General features: G+C 43.3%; 1 protein-coding gene across 1 annotated transcript in view; it reads right to left on the minus strand.

Moving 5' to 3' along the window:
* Nucleotides 1-2,570: 2,570 nt before the first annotated feature.
* The window catches only part of LOC139412245 (fibroblast growth factor 7), a 36,138-nt gene continuing 17,038 nt past the window's right edge, over nt 2,571-21,670 (minus strand). The window contains exons 3-4 of the mRNA XM_071159082.1: nt 5,795-5,901; nt 2,571-5,451 (exon numbers count right to left, since the gene is read on the minus strand). Of these exons, the coding sequence (XP_071015183.1) occupies nt 5,239-5,451; nt 5,795-5,901 (320 nt within the window). The 3' untranslated portion in view covers nt 2,571-5,238. The remainder of the gene's footprint in view (nt 5,452-5,794; nt 5,902-21,670) is intronic.

Genomic DNA, 21,670 nt, shown 5'->3' on the forward strand with positions numbered 1-21,670 from the left:
GTTCAGTTATTCCTAGAATGTCTTGTATTTTGCCTTGTATTTTGCCGTTCAGTTATTCTCTGAATGTCTTGTATTTTGCTGTTCAGTTATTCTCTGAATGTCTTGTATTTTGCTGTTCAGTTATTCCTAGAATGTCTTGTATTTTGCCGTTCAGTTATTCCTAGAATGTCTTGTATTTTGACGTTCAGTTATTCCTAGAATGTCTTGTATTTTGACGTTCAGTTATTCCTAGAATGTCTTGTATTTTGACGTTCAGTTATTCAGTTATTCTCTGAATGTCTTGTATTTTGCTGTTCAGTTATTCTCTGAATGTCTTGTATTTTGCTGTTCAGTTATTCCTAGAATGTCTTGTATTTTGCTGTTCAGTTATTCTAGAATGTCTTGTATTTTCTGAATGTCTTGTATTTTGCTGTTGTTCAGTTATTCTAGAATGTCTTGTATTTTCTGAATGTCTTGTATTTTGCTGTTCAGTTATTCTCTGAATGTCTTGTATTTTTGTTATTTTCAGTTATTTTGCTGTTCTCTATGTCTTGTATTTTCCTATGTCTTGTATTTTGCCGTTCAGTTATTCCTAGAATGTCTTGTATTTTGCTGTTCAGTTATTCTCTGAATGTCTTGTATTTTGCTCAGAATGTCTTGTATTTTGCTGTTCAGTTATTCCTAGAATGTCTTGTATTTTGCTGTTCAGTTATTCTCTGAATGTCTTGTATTTTGCCAGTTATTCTCTGAATGTCTTGTATTTTGACGGTCAGTTATTCCTATGTCTTGTTCAGTTATTCTGAATGTCTTGTATTTTGCTGTTCAGTTATTCTCTGAATGTCTTGTATTTTGCTGTTCAGTTATTCTCTGAATGTCTTGTATTTTGCTGTTCAGTTATTCTCTGAATGTCTTGTATTTTGCTGTTCAGTTATTCTCTGAATGTCTTGTATTTTGCTGTTCAGTTATTCTCTGAATGTCTTGTATTTTGCTGTTCAGTTATTCCTAGAATGTCTTCTATTTTGCTGTTCAGTTATTCCTAGAATGTCTTGTATTTTGCTGTTCAGTTATTCTGAATGTCTTGTATTTTGCTGTTCTATTCTCTGAATGTCTTGTATTTTGCTGTTCAGTTATTCTAGAATGTCTTGTATTTTGCTGTTCAGTTATTCTTTGAATGTCTTGTATTTTGCTGTTCAGTTATTCTCTGAATGTCTTGTATTTTGCTGTTCAGTTATTCTCTGAATGTCTTGTATTTTGCCGTTCAGTTATTCTCTGAATGTCTTGTATTTTGCTGTTCCTCAAATGTGTTGTTGGCAGGTGATAGGTTGTGGTTTCTCTGGTTCAAACCGAATCCTCTGCTCACACTCCTGGCCAGCGAGGATTATGGGTGTGGCAGAATGAGAGCATGGTTTATGTCCCCAAAGATGCTGCAGAAAAACACATCTTAAAAAATAAATAATTTACACTCCAAACACCCCATAATAACTCATCTTTGGTTTTTATATAAATAACACAAATAATAACTTACAACAATGGATAATAACACAAAAGTTATAGGCCAGTATGGAGATTTTGCAGTTTAGTTGTAACTGTGCAGACAGAGTGAACGTCTTTAAAAGGTTGTTAAAAGGTTATTTAAAGGTCTTTCTGTAGGTCGTGAGATGACGAATACGGTATATGTGATGTGCTTCAGGAACATCCCAAAACAGAAGAGATGAAAGGAATGAAGTGGTTAAATGAAGCCTCTGGTATGTTGCTGCAGTTCACTTCAGTTCCTTAGTGAGACCAACAATACTGTAGTAAAGCGTTGTGGTATCTGGCAGAACATGGAATGTCTCAACAGAAAAAAAGCCTGAATACGTCCCAAATGGCACCCTATTGTCTGAGTAGTGCACTACTTTTAATTAACCAGGGCCCATAGGGCTCCAGTCAAAAGTAGTGCACTATATATAGAATAGAGTGCTAGGTGGGATACAACCCTCATCTCAAAGTAAAAAAAAATACCATTTAACACGTCAGGTGCATAACAGAGATCAACGCTAACAATTGATATAATCATTAATTATAGTGGAGGAAGATCAAGGCATACAGTATAACATACACATTTAACACGCTGTGTGTTCTGGTCTCTGTACTTTAATCCAGATATCATTGCTAACTTCATCAGCATCATCAGCGGTACACTCTTGCATTGTTAAATCTGCGTCCCACATGGCACCCTATTCCCTAAATAGTGCACTACTTTTTATTACATTAAAAATACTTTATTTATCCCACAAAGTACATTATTTTATATATGTAGGAAATACAGTGCCATTTGGTACACAGTCATTATCAAACCTTAGTAAATTAATTGGGAGTCAATGAGCAGCTGTCACATGTAATTACATATGTATTTTAGTTCGTACATATATATTTATCAATATACTGTATGTATGTGTGTATGTGTGTGTGTATGTATATATGTATATGTATGTATATATATACATATATATATATGTATATATATATATATATATATATGGTATGCTTTGAACACTTGTACAGTGAAAAGACAAGTCCAGCTTGCTGTCTGTCTTTACATTGATCCAACGTCAAGCCAACTGAGTTTTTGCTTTGGTTGTTCTCTGCTGACAGTTAATACCGGTTAATATGTATATGGAACTGTTTGCTTATTGTACTATGTTTAGTTACACTTTATTTTACCGTCTGCTTTCTACCTGCAATTTACTTACATTACATGGAAACAAATGATTATTACTCAGTTACTAGCTCTGTAACATTACATGGAAACAAATTATTATTACTCAGTTACTAGCTCTGTAACATAACATGGAAACAAATAATTATTACTCAGTTACTAGCTCTGTAACATTACATGGAAACATATAATTATTACTCAGTAACTAGCTCTGTAACATTACATGGAAACAAATAATTATTACTCAGTAACTAGCTCTTAGAATGTTTGGGATGAAATGAAACATGGAGCACTACAATAGGTGCCATTTGATATCACATCATTTACAATTTTCTTGATTGATTAAGTAGTCTATAATGAAGCAATAAGTCCCGAGGGGGTGTGGTATATGGCCACGGCTGAGGGCTGTTATGCATGAAGCAACACCGTGGTATATTGGCCATATACCACAAACCCCTGAGGTGCCTTATTGCTATTATGATCTGGTTACCAATGGAATTAAGAGCAGTAAAAAGACATGTTTTGTCATACCGGTGATATACCACGTTTCTCAGACAGTCAGCATTCAGGGCTCGAACCACCCATAATAATACAAATTATAACCAGCTGTTTGTTTTTGCAAATTCCAGGTAAATACCAACTGTATTGTATTACTTCTCCTATATTCATTACACTATTAGCCATTATAATAAGGGAAGTCAAACTAGTATAATAGTACAACTATTATTAATAATAATACTTCAGCTTACTTGGTTTGACATTACATTTTGACATTGCCTGGAGAATTCAGTCAGTAGGAACAGTTTTATTATAAAGGTTCTCAAACATCCCTTTCCCTGTATTGCATTTATCCCAAAATGCAAAAGTGCTTGACTTCATCCAAATCAAGGATATTGTTAGTATTATTGACCACTACCTGTTGTTTTATATATATTTCCACATAGTGAGGTTGGAATAATACTGTGAAATTGTGAAAATGATGATAATTCCCTTATAGTGTAAGAGCTGTGTGAGAAAACTGCATGACATTTCAGCCTGTTTTGGTGGGATGGAGTTTTGGCCTGCCTGTTGACATCACCAATAAGAAAGAGGGGTTTCAAATCTCTCTGCCAAACAGTTGGTTTTCAGTTTTCCCCTCCCCACTCAGACCACTCACATACTGTCCTAGCTAAATTCTTGCTTGAGAAACTTGCTCTTTGCTAAGAAGGAAGTGTTGTTTCTTTTTCACAATTTTTATTGAAATCAATCACAGTAAGGTACTTTATTGTTACTCAGAACAGCTGCATTGGACCTTTAACATTTGCACTACTGAGGAGGACCGTGCATCAGTTTTACACTAAAAACCTTGGCACATGAAAGAATAAGTAACTACAGAACTTATTTACATTGTACCGCCCAGGAGAGTGGCGTTGTTGATCATGATGAGTAGTTGTATTTTCTCTGTGTTTCACAGCTAATGTGACGTGACTGAAGTGGTAGATTATATTAAATTATACAACAAAAATCTGCAGCTCAGCCGCCACAACGTCCAAGAATCCCAACATGGGTCTCTTCATCCAGACGTCACAGCTTCAGTCCTTTCTGTTCTGTCTTTTCTGCTCTCTCAGTCCTCTCAGCTCTCAGGCCAATCCTCCCTTCTCCTCCTTTGAAGCCCCATTTCTCCCCTCTCCTCTTTCAGTCCTCTCCTGCTCTCCTCCTCTTTCAGTTCTATTCTCCTCTCCTCCTCTTTCAATCTTCACCTCCTCTTTCAGTCCTATTCTCCTCTCCTCTTTCAGTCCTCTCTTCTTTCAGTCCTCTCCTCTCCTCTTTCAGACCTCTCCTCTCCTCTTTCAGAACTCTCCTCTCCTTTGTCAGTCCTCTCCTCTCTTCTTTCAGTCCTCTCCTCTCCTCTTTCAGACCTCTCCTCTCCTCTTTCAGTCCTCTCCTCTCTTCTTTCAGTCATCTTCTCTCCTCTTTCAGTTCTCTCCTCTCCTCTTTCAGTCCTCTCCTCTTTCAGTCCTCTCCTGTCCTCTTTCAGTCCTCTCCTGTCCTCTTTCAGTCCTCTCCTCTCCTCTTTCAGTCCTCTCCTCTCCTCTTTCAGTCCTCTCCTCTCCTCTTTCAGTCCTCTCCTCTCCTCTTTCAGAACTTTCCTCTCCTTTGTCAGTCCTCTCCTCTCTTCTTTCAGTCCCCTCCTCTCTTCTTTCAGTCCTCTCCTCTCCTCTTTCAGTCCTCTCCTCTCCTTTTTCAGTCCTCTCCTCTCCTCTTTCAGTCCTCTCCTCTCCTCTTTCAGACCTCTCCTCTTCCAGACCTCTCCTCTCCTCTTTCAGACCTCTCCTCTCCTCTTTCAGTCCTCTCCTCTCCTCTTTCAGTCCTCTCCTCTCATCTTTCAGTCCTCTCCTCTCCTCTTTCAGACCTCTCCTTTCCTCTTTCAGACCTCTCCTCTCCTCTTTCAGTCCTCTCCTCCTTTTTCAGTCCTCTCCTCTTTCAGTCCTTTCCTCTTTCAGTCCTCTCCTCCTCTCCTCTTTCAGTCCTCTCTTCCTCTCAAGGCTCCAGTCACCTCTTCCTTTTTCAGTCTCCTTCTCTCAGACGCCAGTCCTCTCCTCTCTGCATTTCATGGGAATGAAGTGGGAGGCGATGTGTTCCCTCCTGGTCTTCTTCCCTCTCAGTGGTCTGCCCTTTTGAGACAGAGCAATGAACATCTCCTTGCCGTCTCTACTCGAATTAACAGACGAGTAAGCGTTGAAGTAGTTTTCTAGGAAAATCTCCTTGAAGTTGCAGTTCTCATTGTAGATTTTCTGTAAATAAATAAGGACACAAAATGGGACGATATTAGGCGTGAGGAGGGTTATAAAAAAAAATATTATTTTTTTACTTATGTTTCTCCTATTTATATATGCATCATGTTATGGGTATGCTTGTAATTGTTAAGGGCTGGGGAGTTTTTCAAGATAAAAAATAAATGGAATGGAGCTAAGAACGGGCAAAATCATAAAAGAAAACCTGATTCGGTCTGATTTCCACCAGACACTGGGAGATTAATTAATCTTTCAGCAGGACAATGACCTAAAACACAAGGCACTGTACAGTACAGTGCATTCCAACCCTGTCCGGCAGAGAGAAGGTAGTTTAGTTAATTACCTTGCCTTGCAGCAGGCCAGTCCTGTTCATGGAGATATAGTACTGACTCTTCACTCCTTTGATAGCTAACACTCCTCCCTCGGACACTGTACGGACCTCCAGGATACCTATAGGAGACAGAGGGCAGATATATATACACTGCTCAAAAAAATAAAGGGAACACTTAAACAACACAATGTAACTCCAAGTCAATCACACTTCTGTGAAATCAAACTGTCCACTTAGGAAGCAACACGGATTGACAATAAATTTCACATGCTGTTGTGCAAATGGAATAGACAACAGGTGGAAATTATAGGCAATTAGCAAGACACCCCCAATAAAGGAGTGGTTCTGCAGGTGGTGACCACAGACCACTTCTCAGTTCCTATGCTTCCTGGTTGATGTTTTGGTCACTTTTGAATGCTGGCGGTGCTTTCACTCTAGTGGTAGCATGAGACGGAGTCTACAACCCACACAAGTGGCTCAGGGAGTGCAGCTCATCCAAGATGGCACATCAATGCGAGCTGTGGCAAGAAGGTTTGCTGTGTCTGTCAACGTAGTGTCCAGAGCATGGAGGCGCTACCAAGAGACAGGCCAGTACATCAGGAGACGTGGAGGAGGCCATAGAGGGCAACAACCCAGCAGCAGGACATCTACCTCTGCCTTTGTGCAAGGAGGAGCAGGAGGAGCACTGCCATTGCCCTGCAAAATGACCTCCAGCAGGCCACAAATGTGCATGTGTCTGCTCAAACGGAAACAGACTCCATGAGGGTGGTATGAGGGCCCGACGTCCACAGGTGGGGGTTGTGCTTACAGCCCAACACCGTGCAGGACATTTGGCATTTGCCAGAGAACACCAAGATTGGCAAATTCGCCACTGGCGCCCTGTGCTCTTCACAGATGAAAGCAGGTTCACACTGAGCACATGTGACAGACGTGACAGAGTCTGGAGACGCCGTGGAGAACGTTCTGCTGCCTGCAACATCCTCCAGCATGACCGGTTTGGCGGTGAGTCAGTCATGGTGTGGGGTGGCATTTCTTTGGGGGGCCGCACAGCCCTCCATGTGCTCGCCATAGGTAGCCTGACTGCCATTAGGTACTGAGATGAGATCCTCAGACCCCTTGTGAGACCATATGCTGGTGCGGTTGGCCCTGGGTTCCTCCTAATGCAAGACAATGCTAGACCTCATGTGGCTGGAGTGTGTCAGCAGTTCCTGCAAGAGGAAGGCATTGATGCTATGGACTGGCCCGCCCGTTCCCCAGACCTGAATCCAATTGAGCACATCTGGGACATCATGTCTCGCTCCATTGCACCACAGACTGTCCAGGAGTTGGCGGATGCTTTAGTCCAGGTCTGGGAGGAGATCCCTCAGGAGACCATCCGCCACCTCATCAGGAGCATGCCCAGGTGTTGTAGGGAGGTCATACAGGCAGGTGGAGGCCACACACACTACTGAGCCTCATTTTGACTTGTTTTAAGGACATTACATTAAAGTTGGATCAGCCTGTAGTGTGGTTTTCCACTTTAATTTTGAGTGTGACTCCAAATCCAGACCTCCATGGGTTGACAAATTTGATTTCCATTGATAATTTTTGTGTGATTTTGTTGTCAGCACATTCAACTATGTAAAGAAAAAAGTATTTAATAAGAATATTTCATTCATTCAGATCTAGGATGTGTTATTTTAGTGTTCCCTTTATTTTTTTGAGCAGTGTATATAGTATACAGTGCTGAGTGAAAGTCTACACACTCCTTGCACAGTTTTCAGATTTTGCTGCCTTAAAATGAAATCTAAAAAGGGATTTTTGGTGTGTAGACTTTCCCTATGGACTGTATATACCCTTTGAGCAACAATCACAGAGGACATACTGTACCTATAAACCCAACAATCACAGGACAAATATCTAAATACTACAGAAGACTGTCAAATATATCAATACCCACAATATATACCTATCAATCACAGTACTGATATAAGAGACTACCACAGTATCTAAATATATATAATGATGTAATAATCACATGACGAGGACCATCACAGTGGACCTATCAGAGAGTCCCAGTCAGGACAGATAGTAGGTATGAGACCATAGAGACCTAATAGCCAATCCCAGTCAAGCGTTCCTCTCCTCTTCTTAGTGATCATTTTCATAAATCTAACAGGAAGGTCTTAGTGGTTAATCAGTCTGCGGTTAGGTTGGTCTCTGGATGTACTGAATGTATCCAGGCAGGCCCTCATGTCTCTTCTCTGGGTGGCCATTACTAAACCACAGCTTCATGCCACGCCACATATGGGAGGCAGATTAGGCATGCTCCCCCGGGACTGAAAACAACCTACTCTCCTGCACTTTGCACGCTACACCCCAGCCCCATCCTCAGCCCCAACCTCTGCCCCAGCCCCAATCCCAGCCTCAGTCTTCAGACCTATGCCTCAACTCTCTCTCTCTCACTCTCTCTCACTCTCCAAAAAAAAACATTTTTAGCTTGTTGGTTTGCTTTATGTCCATGGAGCACCGCTGAGATTAACAACATCATTTAGATATCTCACGGGATACTCAGATATAAAGTTGAAGTTGATTTATTTACAACTATTCAAATAAGTTGTTTAACTCTTATTCAATTGTTAAAGTCAACTTTACATATCACAATAATTTATGTGCATTTAAATATATTATAGACAGTATATGATAAACAAAACACTCTTTTTCTCTGTGAAACCGAACAACTGACTAGGATCGTGGACTAGATTTATCAATCTGTCAAATCTCATAAAATCACACTTTTCTAAACCTTCATAATTTTTTTATGTCTGGATTTACACAAAGAACTTGTCTGGATGCTACAGCAATCAGCTCATTTCCCTGAGATACTAGATCGATGCCTAGCTATAAAAATACTTATTTTTTTTACACATGCATACGTTTGATGTTTTATTACAGGAGTAAAAAGCTACAATAATATAGTGTTTTTCTTTTGAAAAGGGGGCATAACAATTCATTTTCCAATTTACTGGTTCATTAAACATGAATAACATCAGATGGTGTCTAGTATATATCGTAGCAAAACAAATGCTGTCAGGTCCAACCCAGGACTAATATGTTAATAAAACACAGTTGTGATAGCGAGTGAGTGGTTCCAGAGCAACATCTCTCTGTGTGTGTGTGTGTGTGTGTGTGTGTGTGTGTGTGTGTGTGTGTGTGTGTGTGTGTGTGTGTGTGTGCGTGCGTGCGTGCGTGCGTGCGTGCGTGTGTGTGTGCGTGTCAGGCCCAGACAACAGTAATATAACTCTCAAAGTGACATTGTGTTTATCAAAAACTCTCTCTCTTCTGGTTCATCTATCTCAGAGATAATGATCACAGATGACCAAGCATCATTAAGTTTGGGAAAGGCGTGCCACTAACGGGACACCTCGACAACATCCGGTGAAATTGCAGAGCACCAAATTCAAATGAAATTACTATAAATATTTAACTTTCATAAAATCACAAGTGTAATTACATCAAAATAAAGCTTAACTTGTTGTGAATCCAGCCGCCATGTCAGATTTCAAAAAGGCTTTACGGCGAAAGCAAACCATGCGATTATCTGAGGACAGCGCCCCGCATACCAACACATGAAAAACATTTCAACCAGGCATGTGCGACATGAAAGTCCGAAATATGCCTTACCTTTGATGATCTTCTTCTGTATGCACTCCAAAAGGTCCCAGTTACATCACAAATGGTCCTTTTGTTCGATAATGTCCTTCTTTAAATCCATAAAAACTCAGTTTAGCTGGCGCACTTCAGTCAATATTCATCCAGTTTCCCTCCATCAAAATGCATACAAAATAAATCCCAAACGTTACTAATAAACTTTTCCAAAACAAGTCAAACAACGTTTATAATCAAACCATAGGTATCCTAATACGCAAATTAACTATACAATTTAAGACGGAGAATAGTATGTTCATTACCGGAGATAAATAAGAAAGAACATGCTTTCTTCCACGCGCTTGGAAACACTACAGCCAAAATGGGAGCCACCTAGAAAAACTACAATTTCTGTATCATTTTTCCAAAAACTAGCCTGAAACTCTTTCTAAAGACTGTTGACATCTAATGGAAGCCCTAGGAACTGCAATTTGGGAGGACTTGGGCTTATAATTATAGTACTAGCCATTGAAAATAGTGGTAAGCTGAATGTTTTTTTTGGGGGGGGGGGGGTTGTCCTCTGGGTTTTGCCTGCCATATCAGTTCTGTTATACTCACAAACTTTAGAGTGTTTTCTATCTAAATCTACCAATTATATGCATATTCTAGCTTCTGGGCCTGAGAAACAGGCAGTTTACTTTGGGCACGCTTTTCATCCGAACGTGAAAATATTGCCCCCTATCCCAAAGAAGTTTTAAGGAACCAATAGAGCCCCACAGTGGAGGTGTCATAATACCCAAAAAACCTAGCTGTCAAACAGGGAAATGGTTCCAATCATATTTCCTCCATTCATTTTTCTCATAGGAAAGTTTAGATACACTTAAAATAAGGGCTGTGATTCGTGGAGGCTTACCCAGGCGTGGCGTTTTAATAACCATGTAAATCTCTAGGACAAGGTGCCTTTTATCAATATATTCAGCTGTGTGTGTGTGTGGGGCTGAGAAACACCAGTGCTGTGGTTTTAGCCTGTGCGTCTGTAACTGGCAGTGTTTGTAACAGCGCTGCACGCTGTGAGATGTGTCAGAGAAACCAGACAACTAGACTCTGACAGCTGAGCTCCCACGTTTTCAGCATGTTTTTAAAATATTGATAGATTTAGAGTTAGACAAACTTTTGATTTTTTGGCAGGGACAGATACAGGATGCTACAACTAGACTCTTTAACACCAGTGCCTGTGTGCTGGTTCAGTGAGCAGCTCAGGTCAATCATGTTAGGCAGAAACATTTTATGAAAACAACTGCAGTACATCCTCAATGCTAAATGCATTTTAGATTATTTTATGTAGCACGCACAGAGAGAGAGAGAGCGAGAGAGAGAGAGAGAGAGAGTGAGGCAGGGACAGATACAGGATGCTACCCTAAACAACATAACCTTCACTCCAAATCAAAACTCCAACCCTACAACCTGATTTTGGATGGAATTACCTGGAATGCTTCCTACACCCAAGGATTATTATTCCCAAACTATACAGCAAATGCTCTGGGAAACAAACAGAAACCTGAAAATACCATCCAACCTGGATCTCAGTGAGTAATTCTCTCTGAAGCTATTTTTTACTTTCAAAAGCCAAGAAGACATACATATTTTACTTTATAAGGACTGAAAGCTACCAAGCTTGCTAGGTCAAAGAGATACAACTTCAATTATCAGTGACGTGTGAAGCGAGAGGTGTCTGAGCCTTTGAGCCAATCAAATGTTTCAAAGGCTTCGAAAGGCTACCCCACCCAAACCCAGAGGCCTTGAAAATAAATCTGCCTCCAGAAATAAAAGCTTCTCCCCGGTGGGTGAGACACCTACTCCCATTGCCTGCTGCACTGCTGCTTGGATTCCACCTGGCGATCTGTTCCCCGTCTGCCATGTTGTCTCCCCCTGTCTGGTACAGGTACCCTCTCTCCCGAGCTTTCTCTCGACTCCATGACACAGGCACTGTAGGGGTGAATGACTCTGAACATAAAGATGTCATAAATCAGCACTGCAGAGCTCTCACTGTCCTATGCCGTGCCTTGATTGAATTACTGTTGATGACATCTACAGTTGCTAGCCCCAATTCTGACTTGTGCTCTGATATCTTCATCACTGATTTCTGCTCTCGTAAAAGCCTGGGTTTTCTGCACGTTAACACTAGAAGCTTATTACCTAAAATGGATCAATTGAAAGTGTGGGTTCACAGCTCCAATCCAGATGTGTTGGTCATTACTGAGATGTGGTTAAGAAAGAGTGTTTTGAATACTGATGTTAACCTTTCTGTTTATAACCTTTTTTGGAGAGACAGATCTTCCAAAGTTGGGGGAGTGGCAATCTTTACCAAGGAACACCTTCAGTGCTCGGTTGTCTCCACCAAGTCTGTCCCCAAACTATTTGATTTGCTGGTTTTAAGTATTAAACTTTCAAATAGCTCTTTGTTGACTGTTGCTGGGTGCTATCGTCCTCCATCAACACCTGCCTGTACCCTACCTGCCCTAAGATCTCTCCTGGCCCCTTACACTAAGTCTGAATTTGTCCTCCTGACCTAAACTGGGACATGCTTAAACCACCTGACCAAGTCCTAAAGCAATGGGACTCCCTAAATCTTTATCAGATTATTACCAATCCCACAAGGTATGACTCCAAACACCCAGAAAAAGCTACTCTTCTTGATGTTATCCTCACAAATAATCCTGCTAAATATCAGTTTGGTGTTGACCTTTAGTGATCACTGTTTTACAGCCTGTGTTCGTAATGGCTGCTCAGTGAAACAACATGTCCTGATTTGTCAAAGACACTTGCTAAAAAACTTGAAGATGCTAGGACCTTCTTTTTTGATATTTTCAGTGGTATTGTCAACAAACACACCTCCATAAAGAAAATGAGAATTAAAAACAAGTTCAGCCCCTGGTTCGACCGTGATCTTGCAGAGTTACTCCACCTTAAGAATTGCATTTGGCGAAAGGCTTGACACACGCATACTCAGGCTGGCTGTCACACTCTGATCTGTTTCACCTGTCTTGTGCTTGTCTCCACCCCTTCCAGGTGTCTTATGTTCCAATTCAACCAGAGTGTTTTTCCTGTGCGCCTGCCTTTTCTATTCTCTTTTGCTAGTCCTCCCGGTTTTGACCCTTGCCTGTTTTCTGGACTCTGTACCCACCTGCCTGATCATTCTGCCCGCGCTGACCTTGAGCCTGCCTGCCACGCTGTACCGCCTGGACTCTGTACCCACCTGCCTGATCATTCTGCCCACCCTGACCTTGAGCCTGCCTGCCACGCTGTACCGCCTGGACTCTGTACCCACCTGCCTGATCATTCTGCCCACCCTGACCTTGAGCCTGCCTGCCACGCTGTACCGCCTGGACTCTGTACCCACCTGCCTGATCATTCTGCCCACCCTGACCTTGAGCCTGCCTGCCACGCTGTACCGCCTGGACTCTGTACCCACCTGCCTGATCATTCTGCCCACCCTGACCTTGAGCCTGCCTGCCACGCTGTACCGCCTGGACTCTGTACCCACCTGCCTGATCATTCTGCCCACCCTGACCTTGAGCCTGCCTGCCACGACTCTGTACCCACCTGCCTGATCATTCTGCCCACCCTGACCTTGAGCCTGCCTGCCACGCTGTACCGCCTGGACTCTGTACCCACCTGCCTGATCATTCTGCCCACCCTGACCTTGAGCCTGCCTGCCACGCTGTACCGCCTGGACTCTGTACCCAGCTGCCTGATCATTCTGCCCACCCTGACCTTGAGCCTGCCTGCCACGCTGTACCGCCTGGACTCTGTACCCACCTGCCTGATCATTCTGCCCACCCTGACCTTGAGCCTGCCTGCCACGCTGTACCGCCTGGACTCTGTACCCACCTGCCTGATCATTCTGCCCACCCTGACCTTGAGCCTGCCTGCCACGCTGTACCGCCTGGACTCTGTACCCACCTGCCTGATCATTCTGCCCACCCTGACCTTGAGCCTGCCTGCCACGCTGTACCGCCTGGACTCTGTACCCACCTGCCTGATCATTCTGCCCACCCTGACCTTGAGCCTGCCTGCCACGCTGTACCGCCTGGACTCTGTACCCACCTGCCTGATCATTCTGCCCACCCTGACCTTGAGCCTGCCTGCCACGCTGTACCGCCTGGACTCTGTACCCACCTGCCTGATCATTCTGCCCACCCTGACCTTGAGCCTGCCTGCCACGCTGTACCGCCTGGACTCTGTACCCACCTGCCTGATCATTCTGCCCACCCTGACCTTGAGCCTGCCTGCCACGCTGTACCGCCTGGACTCTGTACCCACCTGCCTGATCATTCTGCCCACCCTGACCTTGAGCCTGCCTGCCACGCTGTACCGCCTGGACTCTGTACCCACCTGCCTGATCATTCTGCCCACCCTGACCTTGAGCCTGCCTGCCACGCTGTACCGCCTGGACTCTGTACCCACCTGCCTGATCATTCTGCCCACCCTGACCTTGAGCCTGCCTGCCACGCTGTACCGCCTAGACTCTGAACTGGTTTGGACCTTTCTCTTGTCCATGACCATTCTCTTCCCTACCCCTTTTGGATTACTGATAAATATCAAAGACTCAAACCATCTGCCTCCCATGTCTGCAACTGGGTCTCACCTTGTGCCCTTATACTGACTGGCTCTCGTTCAGGCAAATGAGAAATAAGTACACTCAGGCTATCCGGAAGGCCAAAGTTAGTTACTTTAAGGAGCAGTTCTCTCACTGTGGGTCTATCCCCAAGAAGTTCTGGAAAACGGTTAAAGACCTGGAGAATAAACCCTCCTCCTCACAGCTGCCCATGTCCCTTAAAGTTAATGATGTGGTTGTTACTGACAAGAAGCACATGGCTGAGCTCTTTAATCACCACTTCTCAGCCATGCCTCCTTGCCCGTACAACATTTCCTAGTCTTCCACCCCTTCTAATGTGAGTATCCCAGATGCTTCTCCCTCTTTTTTTCCCTGCCCCGCAACAAAGTTTCTCCCTGCAGGCAGTCACTGAGCCCAAGGTGCTAAAGGCGCTCCTGAAACTTGACCCCAAATAACCATCTGGGTGAGATGGTTTAGACCCTTTCTTCTTTAAGGTTGCTGCCCCTGTCATCACTAAGCCTATCTCCAACCTTTTTAACCTGTCTCTCCTTTCTGGGGAGGTTCTCATTGCTTGGAAGGCAGCCACGGTTCGTCCTTTATTTAAAGGGGGAGATCACGCTGATCCTAACTGTTATAGGCCTATTTCTATTTTGCCCTGTTTATCAAAAGTGTTGGAAAAACTTGTCAATAATCAACTGACTGGCTTTCTTGATGTCTATAGTATTCTCTCTGGTATGCAAACTGGTTTCCGCTCAGGTTATAGATGTGTCACTGCAACCTTAAAGGTCCTCAATGATGTCACCATTGCCTTTTATTCTAAGCAATGTTGTGCTGCTATTTTTATTGACTTGGCCAAAGCTTTTGATATGGTAGACCATTCCATTCTTGTGGGCCGGCTAAGGAGTATTGGTGTCTCTGAAGGGTCTTTGGCCTGGTTTGCTAACTACTTCTCTCAAAGAGTTCAGTGTATAAAGTCAGAAAATCTGCTGTATCAGCCACTGCCTGTCACCAAGGGAGTACCTCAAGGCTCAATCCTAGGCGCCATGCTCTTCTCAATTTACATCAACAACATAGCTCAGGCAGTAGAAAGCTCTCTCATCCATTTAAATGCAGATGATACAGTCTGATACTCAGCTGGCCCCTCCCCGGATTTTGTGTTAACAACAAAGCTTTTTGCTCTACAACGAAGCTTTCTTAGTGTCCAAGTTTTCTCTACCCTTAACCTGTTTGGGATAGGGGGGTTTGAGTTACTCTTGTCATTTTAGTGTTTTAAGTCTTTGGCTTGAAGTGTGATTTTGCTCATGTTTGGATGAAAAGCATGCCCAGAGTAAACTGCCTGCTACTCAGTCCCAGTTGCTAATATATGCATATTATTATATGCATAATAATAGATTTGGATAGAAAACACGTTTCTAAAACTGTTTGAATGATTTCTGTGAGTATAACAGAACTCATATGGCAGGCGAAAACCTGAGAAAAATCCAACAAGGAAGTGGGAAATCTGAGGTTTGTAGTTTTTCAACTCTTGGCCTATCAAATACACAGTGTCTATGGGGTCAAATTGCACTTCCTAAGGCTTCCACTAGATGTCAACCGTCTTTAGAACCTTGTTTGATGCTTCTACTGTGAAGGAGGGGGGAATGGGAGCTGAATGAGTCAGTGGTCTGGCAGAGTGCCATGAGCTCGTGGCGCGCGTCCACGTGAGAGTTAGCTTGAGTTACATTGCATTTCTGAAGACAAAGGAATTCTCCGGTTGGAACATTATTGAAGATTTATGTTAAAAACATCCTAAAGATTGAATTAGTTTGACATGTTTCTACAGACTGTAACGGAACTTTTTGACTTTTCGTCTGCTCGTGCGTCATGAATTTGGATTACTGGGCTGAACGTGCTAACTAAAATGACATAAAGATTAACTTTATCGAACCAATCAAACTTTAATTGCGGAACTGGGATTCCTGGGAGTGCATTCTGATGAAGATCATCAAAGGTAAGTGAATATTTATAATGCTATTTCTGACTTCTGTTGACTCCAACATGGCGGATATCTGTTTGGCTTGATTTGTTGTCTGAGTGTCGTACTCAGATTATTGCATGGTTTGCTTTTTCAGTAAAGTGTTTTTGAAATCTGACAAAGCGGTTGCATTAAGGAGAAGTATATCTTTAATTCTGTGAATAACAGTTGTATCTTTTATCAATGTTTATTATGAGTATTTCTGTAAATTTATGTGGCTCTCTGCAAAATCACTGGATGTTTTGGAAGCAAAACCTTACTGAACGTAACACGCCAATGTAAACTGCGATTTTTGGATATAAATATGCACTTTATCGAACAAAACATACATGTATTGTGTAACATGATGTCCTATGAGTGTCATCTGATGAAGATCATCAAAGGTTAGTGATTAATTTTATCTATATTTCTGCTTTTTGTGACTCCTCTCTTTGGCTGGAAAAATGGCTGTGTTTTTGTGTGACTTGGCTCTGACCTAACATAATCGTTTGTGGTGCTTTCACCGTAAAGCCTATTTGAAATCAGACACTGTGGTGGGATTAACAAGAAGTGTATCTTTAAAATGGTGTGAAATACTTCTATGCTTGAGGAATTTTAAATATGGGATTTCTGTTGTTTTGAATTTGGCGCCCTGCACTTTCACTGGCTGTTGTCATATTGATCCCGTTAGCAGGATCTCAGCCCTAATTAAGGGTGCTCTCGAGTGGCTAGATGTTCTTTATCATTCGGCCATCAGATTTGCCACCAATTCTCCTTATAGGACACATCACTGCACTCTATACTCCTCTGTAAACTGGTCATCTCTGTAAACCCATCGCAAGACCCACTGGTTGATGCTTATTTATAAAACCCTTTTAGGCCTCACTCCCCCCCCCCCCCTGAGATATCTACTGAAGCCTCATCCTCCACATACAACACCCGTTCTGCCAGTCACATTCTGTTAAAGGTCCCGAAAGCACACACATCCTTGGGTCGCTCGTCCTTTCAGTTCACTGCAGCTAGCGACTGGAACGAGCTGCAACAAACACTCAAACTGGACAGTTTTATCTCAATCTATTCATTCAAAGACTCCAACACTTACTGACAGTTGTGGCTGCTTTACGTGATGTATTGTTGTCTCTACCTTCTTGCCCTTTGTGCTGTTGTCTGTGCCCAATAATGTTTGTACCATGTTTTGTGCTGCTACCATGTTATGTTGCTACCATGCTGTGTTATGTGTTGCTGCCTTGCTATGTTGTTGTCTTAGGTCTCTCTTTATGTAGTGTTGTCTCTCTTGTCATGATGTTGGTTTTGTCCTATATTTCTAAATATATATTGTATTTTTAATCCCAGACCCCGTCCCCGCAGGAGGCCTTTTGCCTTTTGGTAGGCCGTCATTGTAAATAAGAATTTGTTCTTAACTGACTTGCCTAGTTAAATGAAGGTTATATGAAAAAATAAACATATGTGCACAGACAGATAGAAAGACACAGAGCAGGAGACACACAAAGTGACAGACAGAGTGACACAGACAGACACCGAGCTACAGACAGACAGACAGACACAGAGCGACAGGCAGACAGACAGACACAGAGCAGCAGGCAGGCAGACAGAAAACAGAGCAACAGACAGACAGACAGACAGACAGACAGACAGACAGACAGACAGACAGACAGACAGACAGACAGACACAGAGCAACAGACAGGCAGACAGACAGACACAGAGCAACAGACAGACATACAGACACAGAGCAACAGACAGACACACAGACAGACACAGAGCAAAATACAGACATACAGACACAGAGCAACAGACAGGCAGACAGACACAGAGGAAAAGACTGACATACAGACAGACACAGAGCAACAGACGGCCAGACAGACAGACAGACACAGAGCAACAGACAGACAGACAGACACAGACAGACAGGCAGTCAGGCAGACAGGCAGGCAGGCAGGCACAGAGCAGCAGACAGACAGACAGACAGGCAGACAGAGCAACCGACAGGCAGACAGACACAGAGCAACAGACAGACAGGCAGACACAGAGCAACCGACAGGCAGACAGACACAGAGCAACAGACAGACAGGCAGACAGACACCGAGTAACAGACAGGCACACGGAGAGACACAGAGCAACAGACAGGCAGACAGACAGACACAGAGTAACAGACAGGCAGTTGTCATGCTTTGATGTGTGTGTAGCAGCTTCATGGACATAGACACTCAGATTAAGTGCTGAGCTCTTTGAGCCACAGCTATTTGTCAGATCAAAATTGATGCCAATATCTCAATGTCAGGGAGATAGAACTGCAGTGGAGCTTAGAGGGAGAGGGGGAGGGAGTGGAAGAGAGAGAACCGCGGTAACAGTCAGACTCAGAGAGCTAGACCACGGCCAAACCCTAATGTGAGAAACTTTACTAAACATTTTGGGTAAATCTTGAATCATGTATTGAAGCCAATGGTACAGTTGTGGGAAGGTTGTAGTTGCACGAATGTTTTTCAATCCCTTCTTCTCAATCCAGTCCTCACTGGTTAATATCTCCCATGGGAAGCAGGAGATGATCCAATCCTCACTGGTTAATATCTCCCATGGGAAGCAGGAGATGATCCAGTCCTCACTGGTTAATATCTCCCATGGGAAGCAGGAGATGATCCAGTCCTCACTGGTTAATATCTCCCATGGGAAGCAGGAGATGATCCAGTCCTCACTGGTTAATATCTCCCATGGGAAGCAGGAGATGATCCAGTCCTCACTGGTTAATATCTCCCATGGCAAGCAGGAGATGATCCAGTCCTCACTGGTTAATATCTCCCATGGCAAGCAGGAGATGATCCAGTCCTCACTGGTTAATATCGCCCATGGGAAGCAGGAGATGATCCAGTCCTCACTGGTTAATATCTCCCATGGGAAGCAGGATATGATCCAGTCCTCACTGGTTAATATCTCTAAAGGGAAGACTGGGGCTAGGCTGGGGCTAGGCTGTAGTTATATGATGAAAGGTATTGTACTGTGGCTATGCTGAAGTTATATGATGAGAGGTAGCGTGCTGGGGCTGACTTTGGGCTAGCAGACAGAGTACTTTGTCACAGAAACACAGAGCTGAGAGCTATAAAGCAGCTGAAAGCTATAAAGCAGCTGAGAGCTATAAAGCAGCTGAGAGCTATAAAGTAGCTGAGGAGAGCTATAAAGCAGCTGAGTTAAGAGCTACAAAGCAGCTGAGAGCTATAAAGTAGCTGAGAGCTATAAAGCAGCTGAGAGCTATAAAGCAGCTGAGTTAAGAGCTACAAAGCAGCTGAGAGCTATAAAGCAGCTGAGTTAAGAGCTACAAAGTAGCTGAGAGCTATAAAGCAGCTGAGTTAAGAGCTACAAAGTAGCTGAGAGCTATAAAGCAGCTGAGAGCTATAAAGCAGCTGAGTTAAGAGCTACAAAGCAGCTGAGAGCTATAAAGCAGCTGAGTTAAGAGCTACAAAGTAGCTGAGAGCTATAAAGTAGCTGAGAGCTATAAAGTAGCTGAGAGCTATAAAGCAGCTGAGAGCTATAAAGCAGCTGAGTTAAGAGCTACAAAGCAGCTGAGAGCTATAAAGCAGCTGAGTTAAGAGCTACAAAGCAGCTGAGAGCTATAAAGCAGCTGAGTTAAGAGCTATAAAGCAGCTGAGAACTATAAAGCAGGTCAGAGCTATAAAGCAGCTGAGCTAAGAGCTATAAAGCAGCTGAGTTAAGAGCTATAAAGCAGCTCAAAGCTATAAAGCAGCTCAGAGCTATAAAGTAGCCGAGTTAAGAGCTATAAAGCAGCTCAGAGCTATAAAGCAGCTCAGAGCTATAAAGCAGCTGAGTTAAGAGCTATAAAGCAGCTCAAAGCTATAAAGCAGCTCAGAGCTATAAAGCAGCTGGGTTAAGAGCTATAAAGCAGCTCAAAGCTACAAAGCAGCTCAGAGCTATAAAGCAGCTCAGAGCTCTGGTCACAAAGAGACAGAACAGAGTTGATACACCACTCTATTACTGCTCTGTCTCAGACAGTGTTTAGTGCTCTGTCTCAGACAGTGTTTAGTGGAGGCAGGGAGACCGGAGTGGTGCACACACTCTCACACATACATTTGAACAGATTTCCCTGCTCCCTCCCTGGCCCAACCCAGCCAGCCCCCAGCTAAGTCAACTTGTTGTGTGTGATCCCTATTCTAATTCTGTCTTCCCTGGATCCAGGTTGGATCCACACTGTTTTGCTTATTAAGGATGTAATGAAGCTCTGACTGAGGAACAACAGAGTCTGATCCAACAGGAATACACATCATGACAAACCAGCAGAGACAGACTTTTGTTGCATTGTCAGCTCCACCGCGATTTGACATGAATCAAATAAAAACACACCACACAGCTATTTAAGGAAGAGACAAATCTTTTTAGTCATTTGTCAACAAAGTTGTGAACTTGTATCGTCCTGAAATAAAGAAGGAATTTCTTCTACATACTTGGGTTGTACAGTATTTAGCTCAGATGTTGGTCAAACAACTTTCATCCTATTTCTCTGTTTAAGGGTTGTAAATCTGAAAGCTCATCTCACTGAATAAGAAGCCTGTAGGATAAAGGCTGTACCACCCCTAAGTGTGTGGATGTTCATTAGGAACCTGCATCACAGCTGAGTGTGTGGATGTTCATAAGGAACCTGCATCTCAGCTGAGTGTGTGGATGTTCATTAGGAACCTGTACCACTCCTGAATGTGTGGATGTTCATTAGGAACCTGTACCACTCCTGAGTGTGTGGATGTTCATTAGGAACCTGTACCACTCCTGAATGTGTGGATGTTCATTAGGAACCTGTACCACTCCTGAGTGTGTGGATGTTCATTAGGAACCTGTACCACTCCTGAATGTGTGGATGTTCATTAGGAACCTGTACCACTCCTGAGTGTGTGGATGTTCATTAGGAACCTGTACCACTCCTGAATATGTGGATGTTCATTAGGAACCTGTACCATCCCTGAGTGTGTGGATGTTCATTAGGAACCTGTACCACTCCTGAGTGTGTGGATGTTCATTAGGAACCTGTACCACTGAATGTGTGGATGTTCATTAGGAACCTGTACCACTCCTGAATGTGAACCTGTACCACTCCTGAGTGTGTGGATGTTCATTAGAACCTGAACCTGTACCACTCCTGAGTGTGTGGATGTTCATTAGGAACCTGTACCACTCCTGAGTGTGTGGATGTTCATTAGGAACCTGTACCACTCCTGAATGTGTGGATGTTCATTAGGAACCTGTACCACTCCTGAGTGTGTGGATGTTCATTAGGAACCTGTACCATCCCTTAATGTGTGGATGTTCATTAGGAACCTGTACCACTCCTGAGTGTGTGGATGTTCATTAGGAACCTGTACCACCTCTGAATGTGTGGATGTTCATTAGGAACCTGTACCATCCCTGAGTGTGTGGATGTTCATTAGGAACCTGTACCATCCCTGAATGTGTGGATGTTCATTAGGAACCTGTACCACTCCTGAGTGTGTGGATGTTCATTAGGAACCTGTACCACCTCTGACCTGTACCACTCCTGAGTGTGTGGATGTTCATTAGGAACCTGTACCATCCCTGAGTGTGTGGATGTTCATTAGGAACCTGTAGGAACCACTCCTCATTAGGAACCTGTAC

Source organism: Oncorhynchus clarkii, chromosome 6 (assembly GCF_045791955.1).
Source record: "Oncorhynchus clarkii lewisi isolate Uvic-CL-2024 chromosome 6, UVic_Ocla_1.0, whole genome shotgun sequence".
Taxonomy (NCBI): domain Eukaryota; kingdom Metazoa; phylum Chordata; class Actinopteri; order Salmoniformes; family Salmonidae; genus Oncorhynchus; species Oncorhynchus clarkii.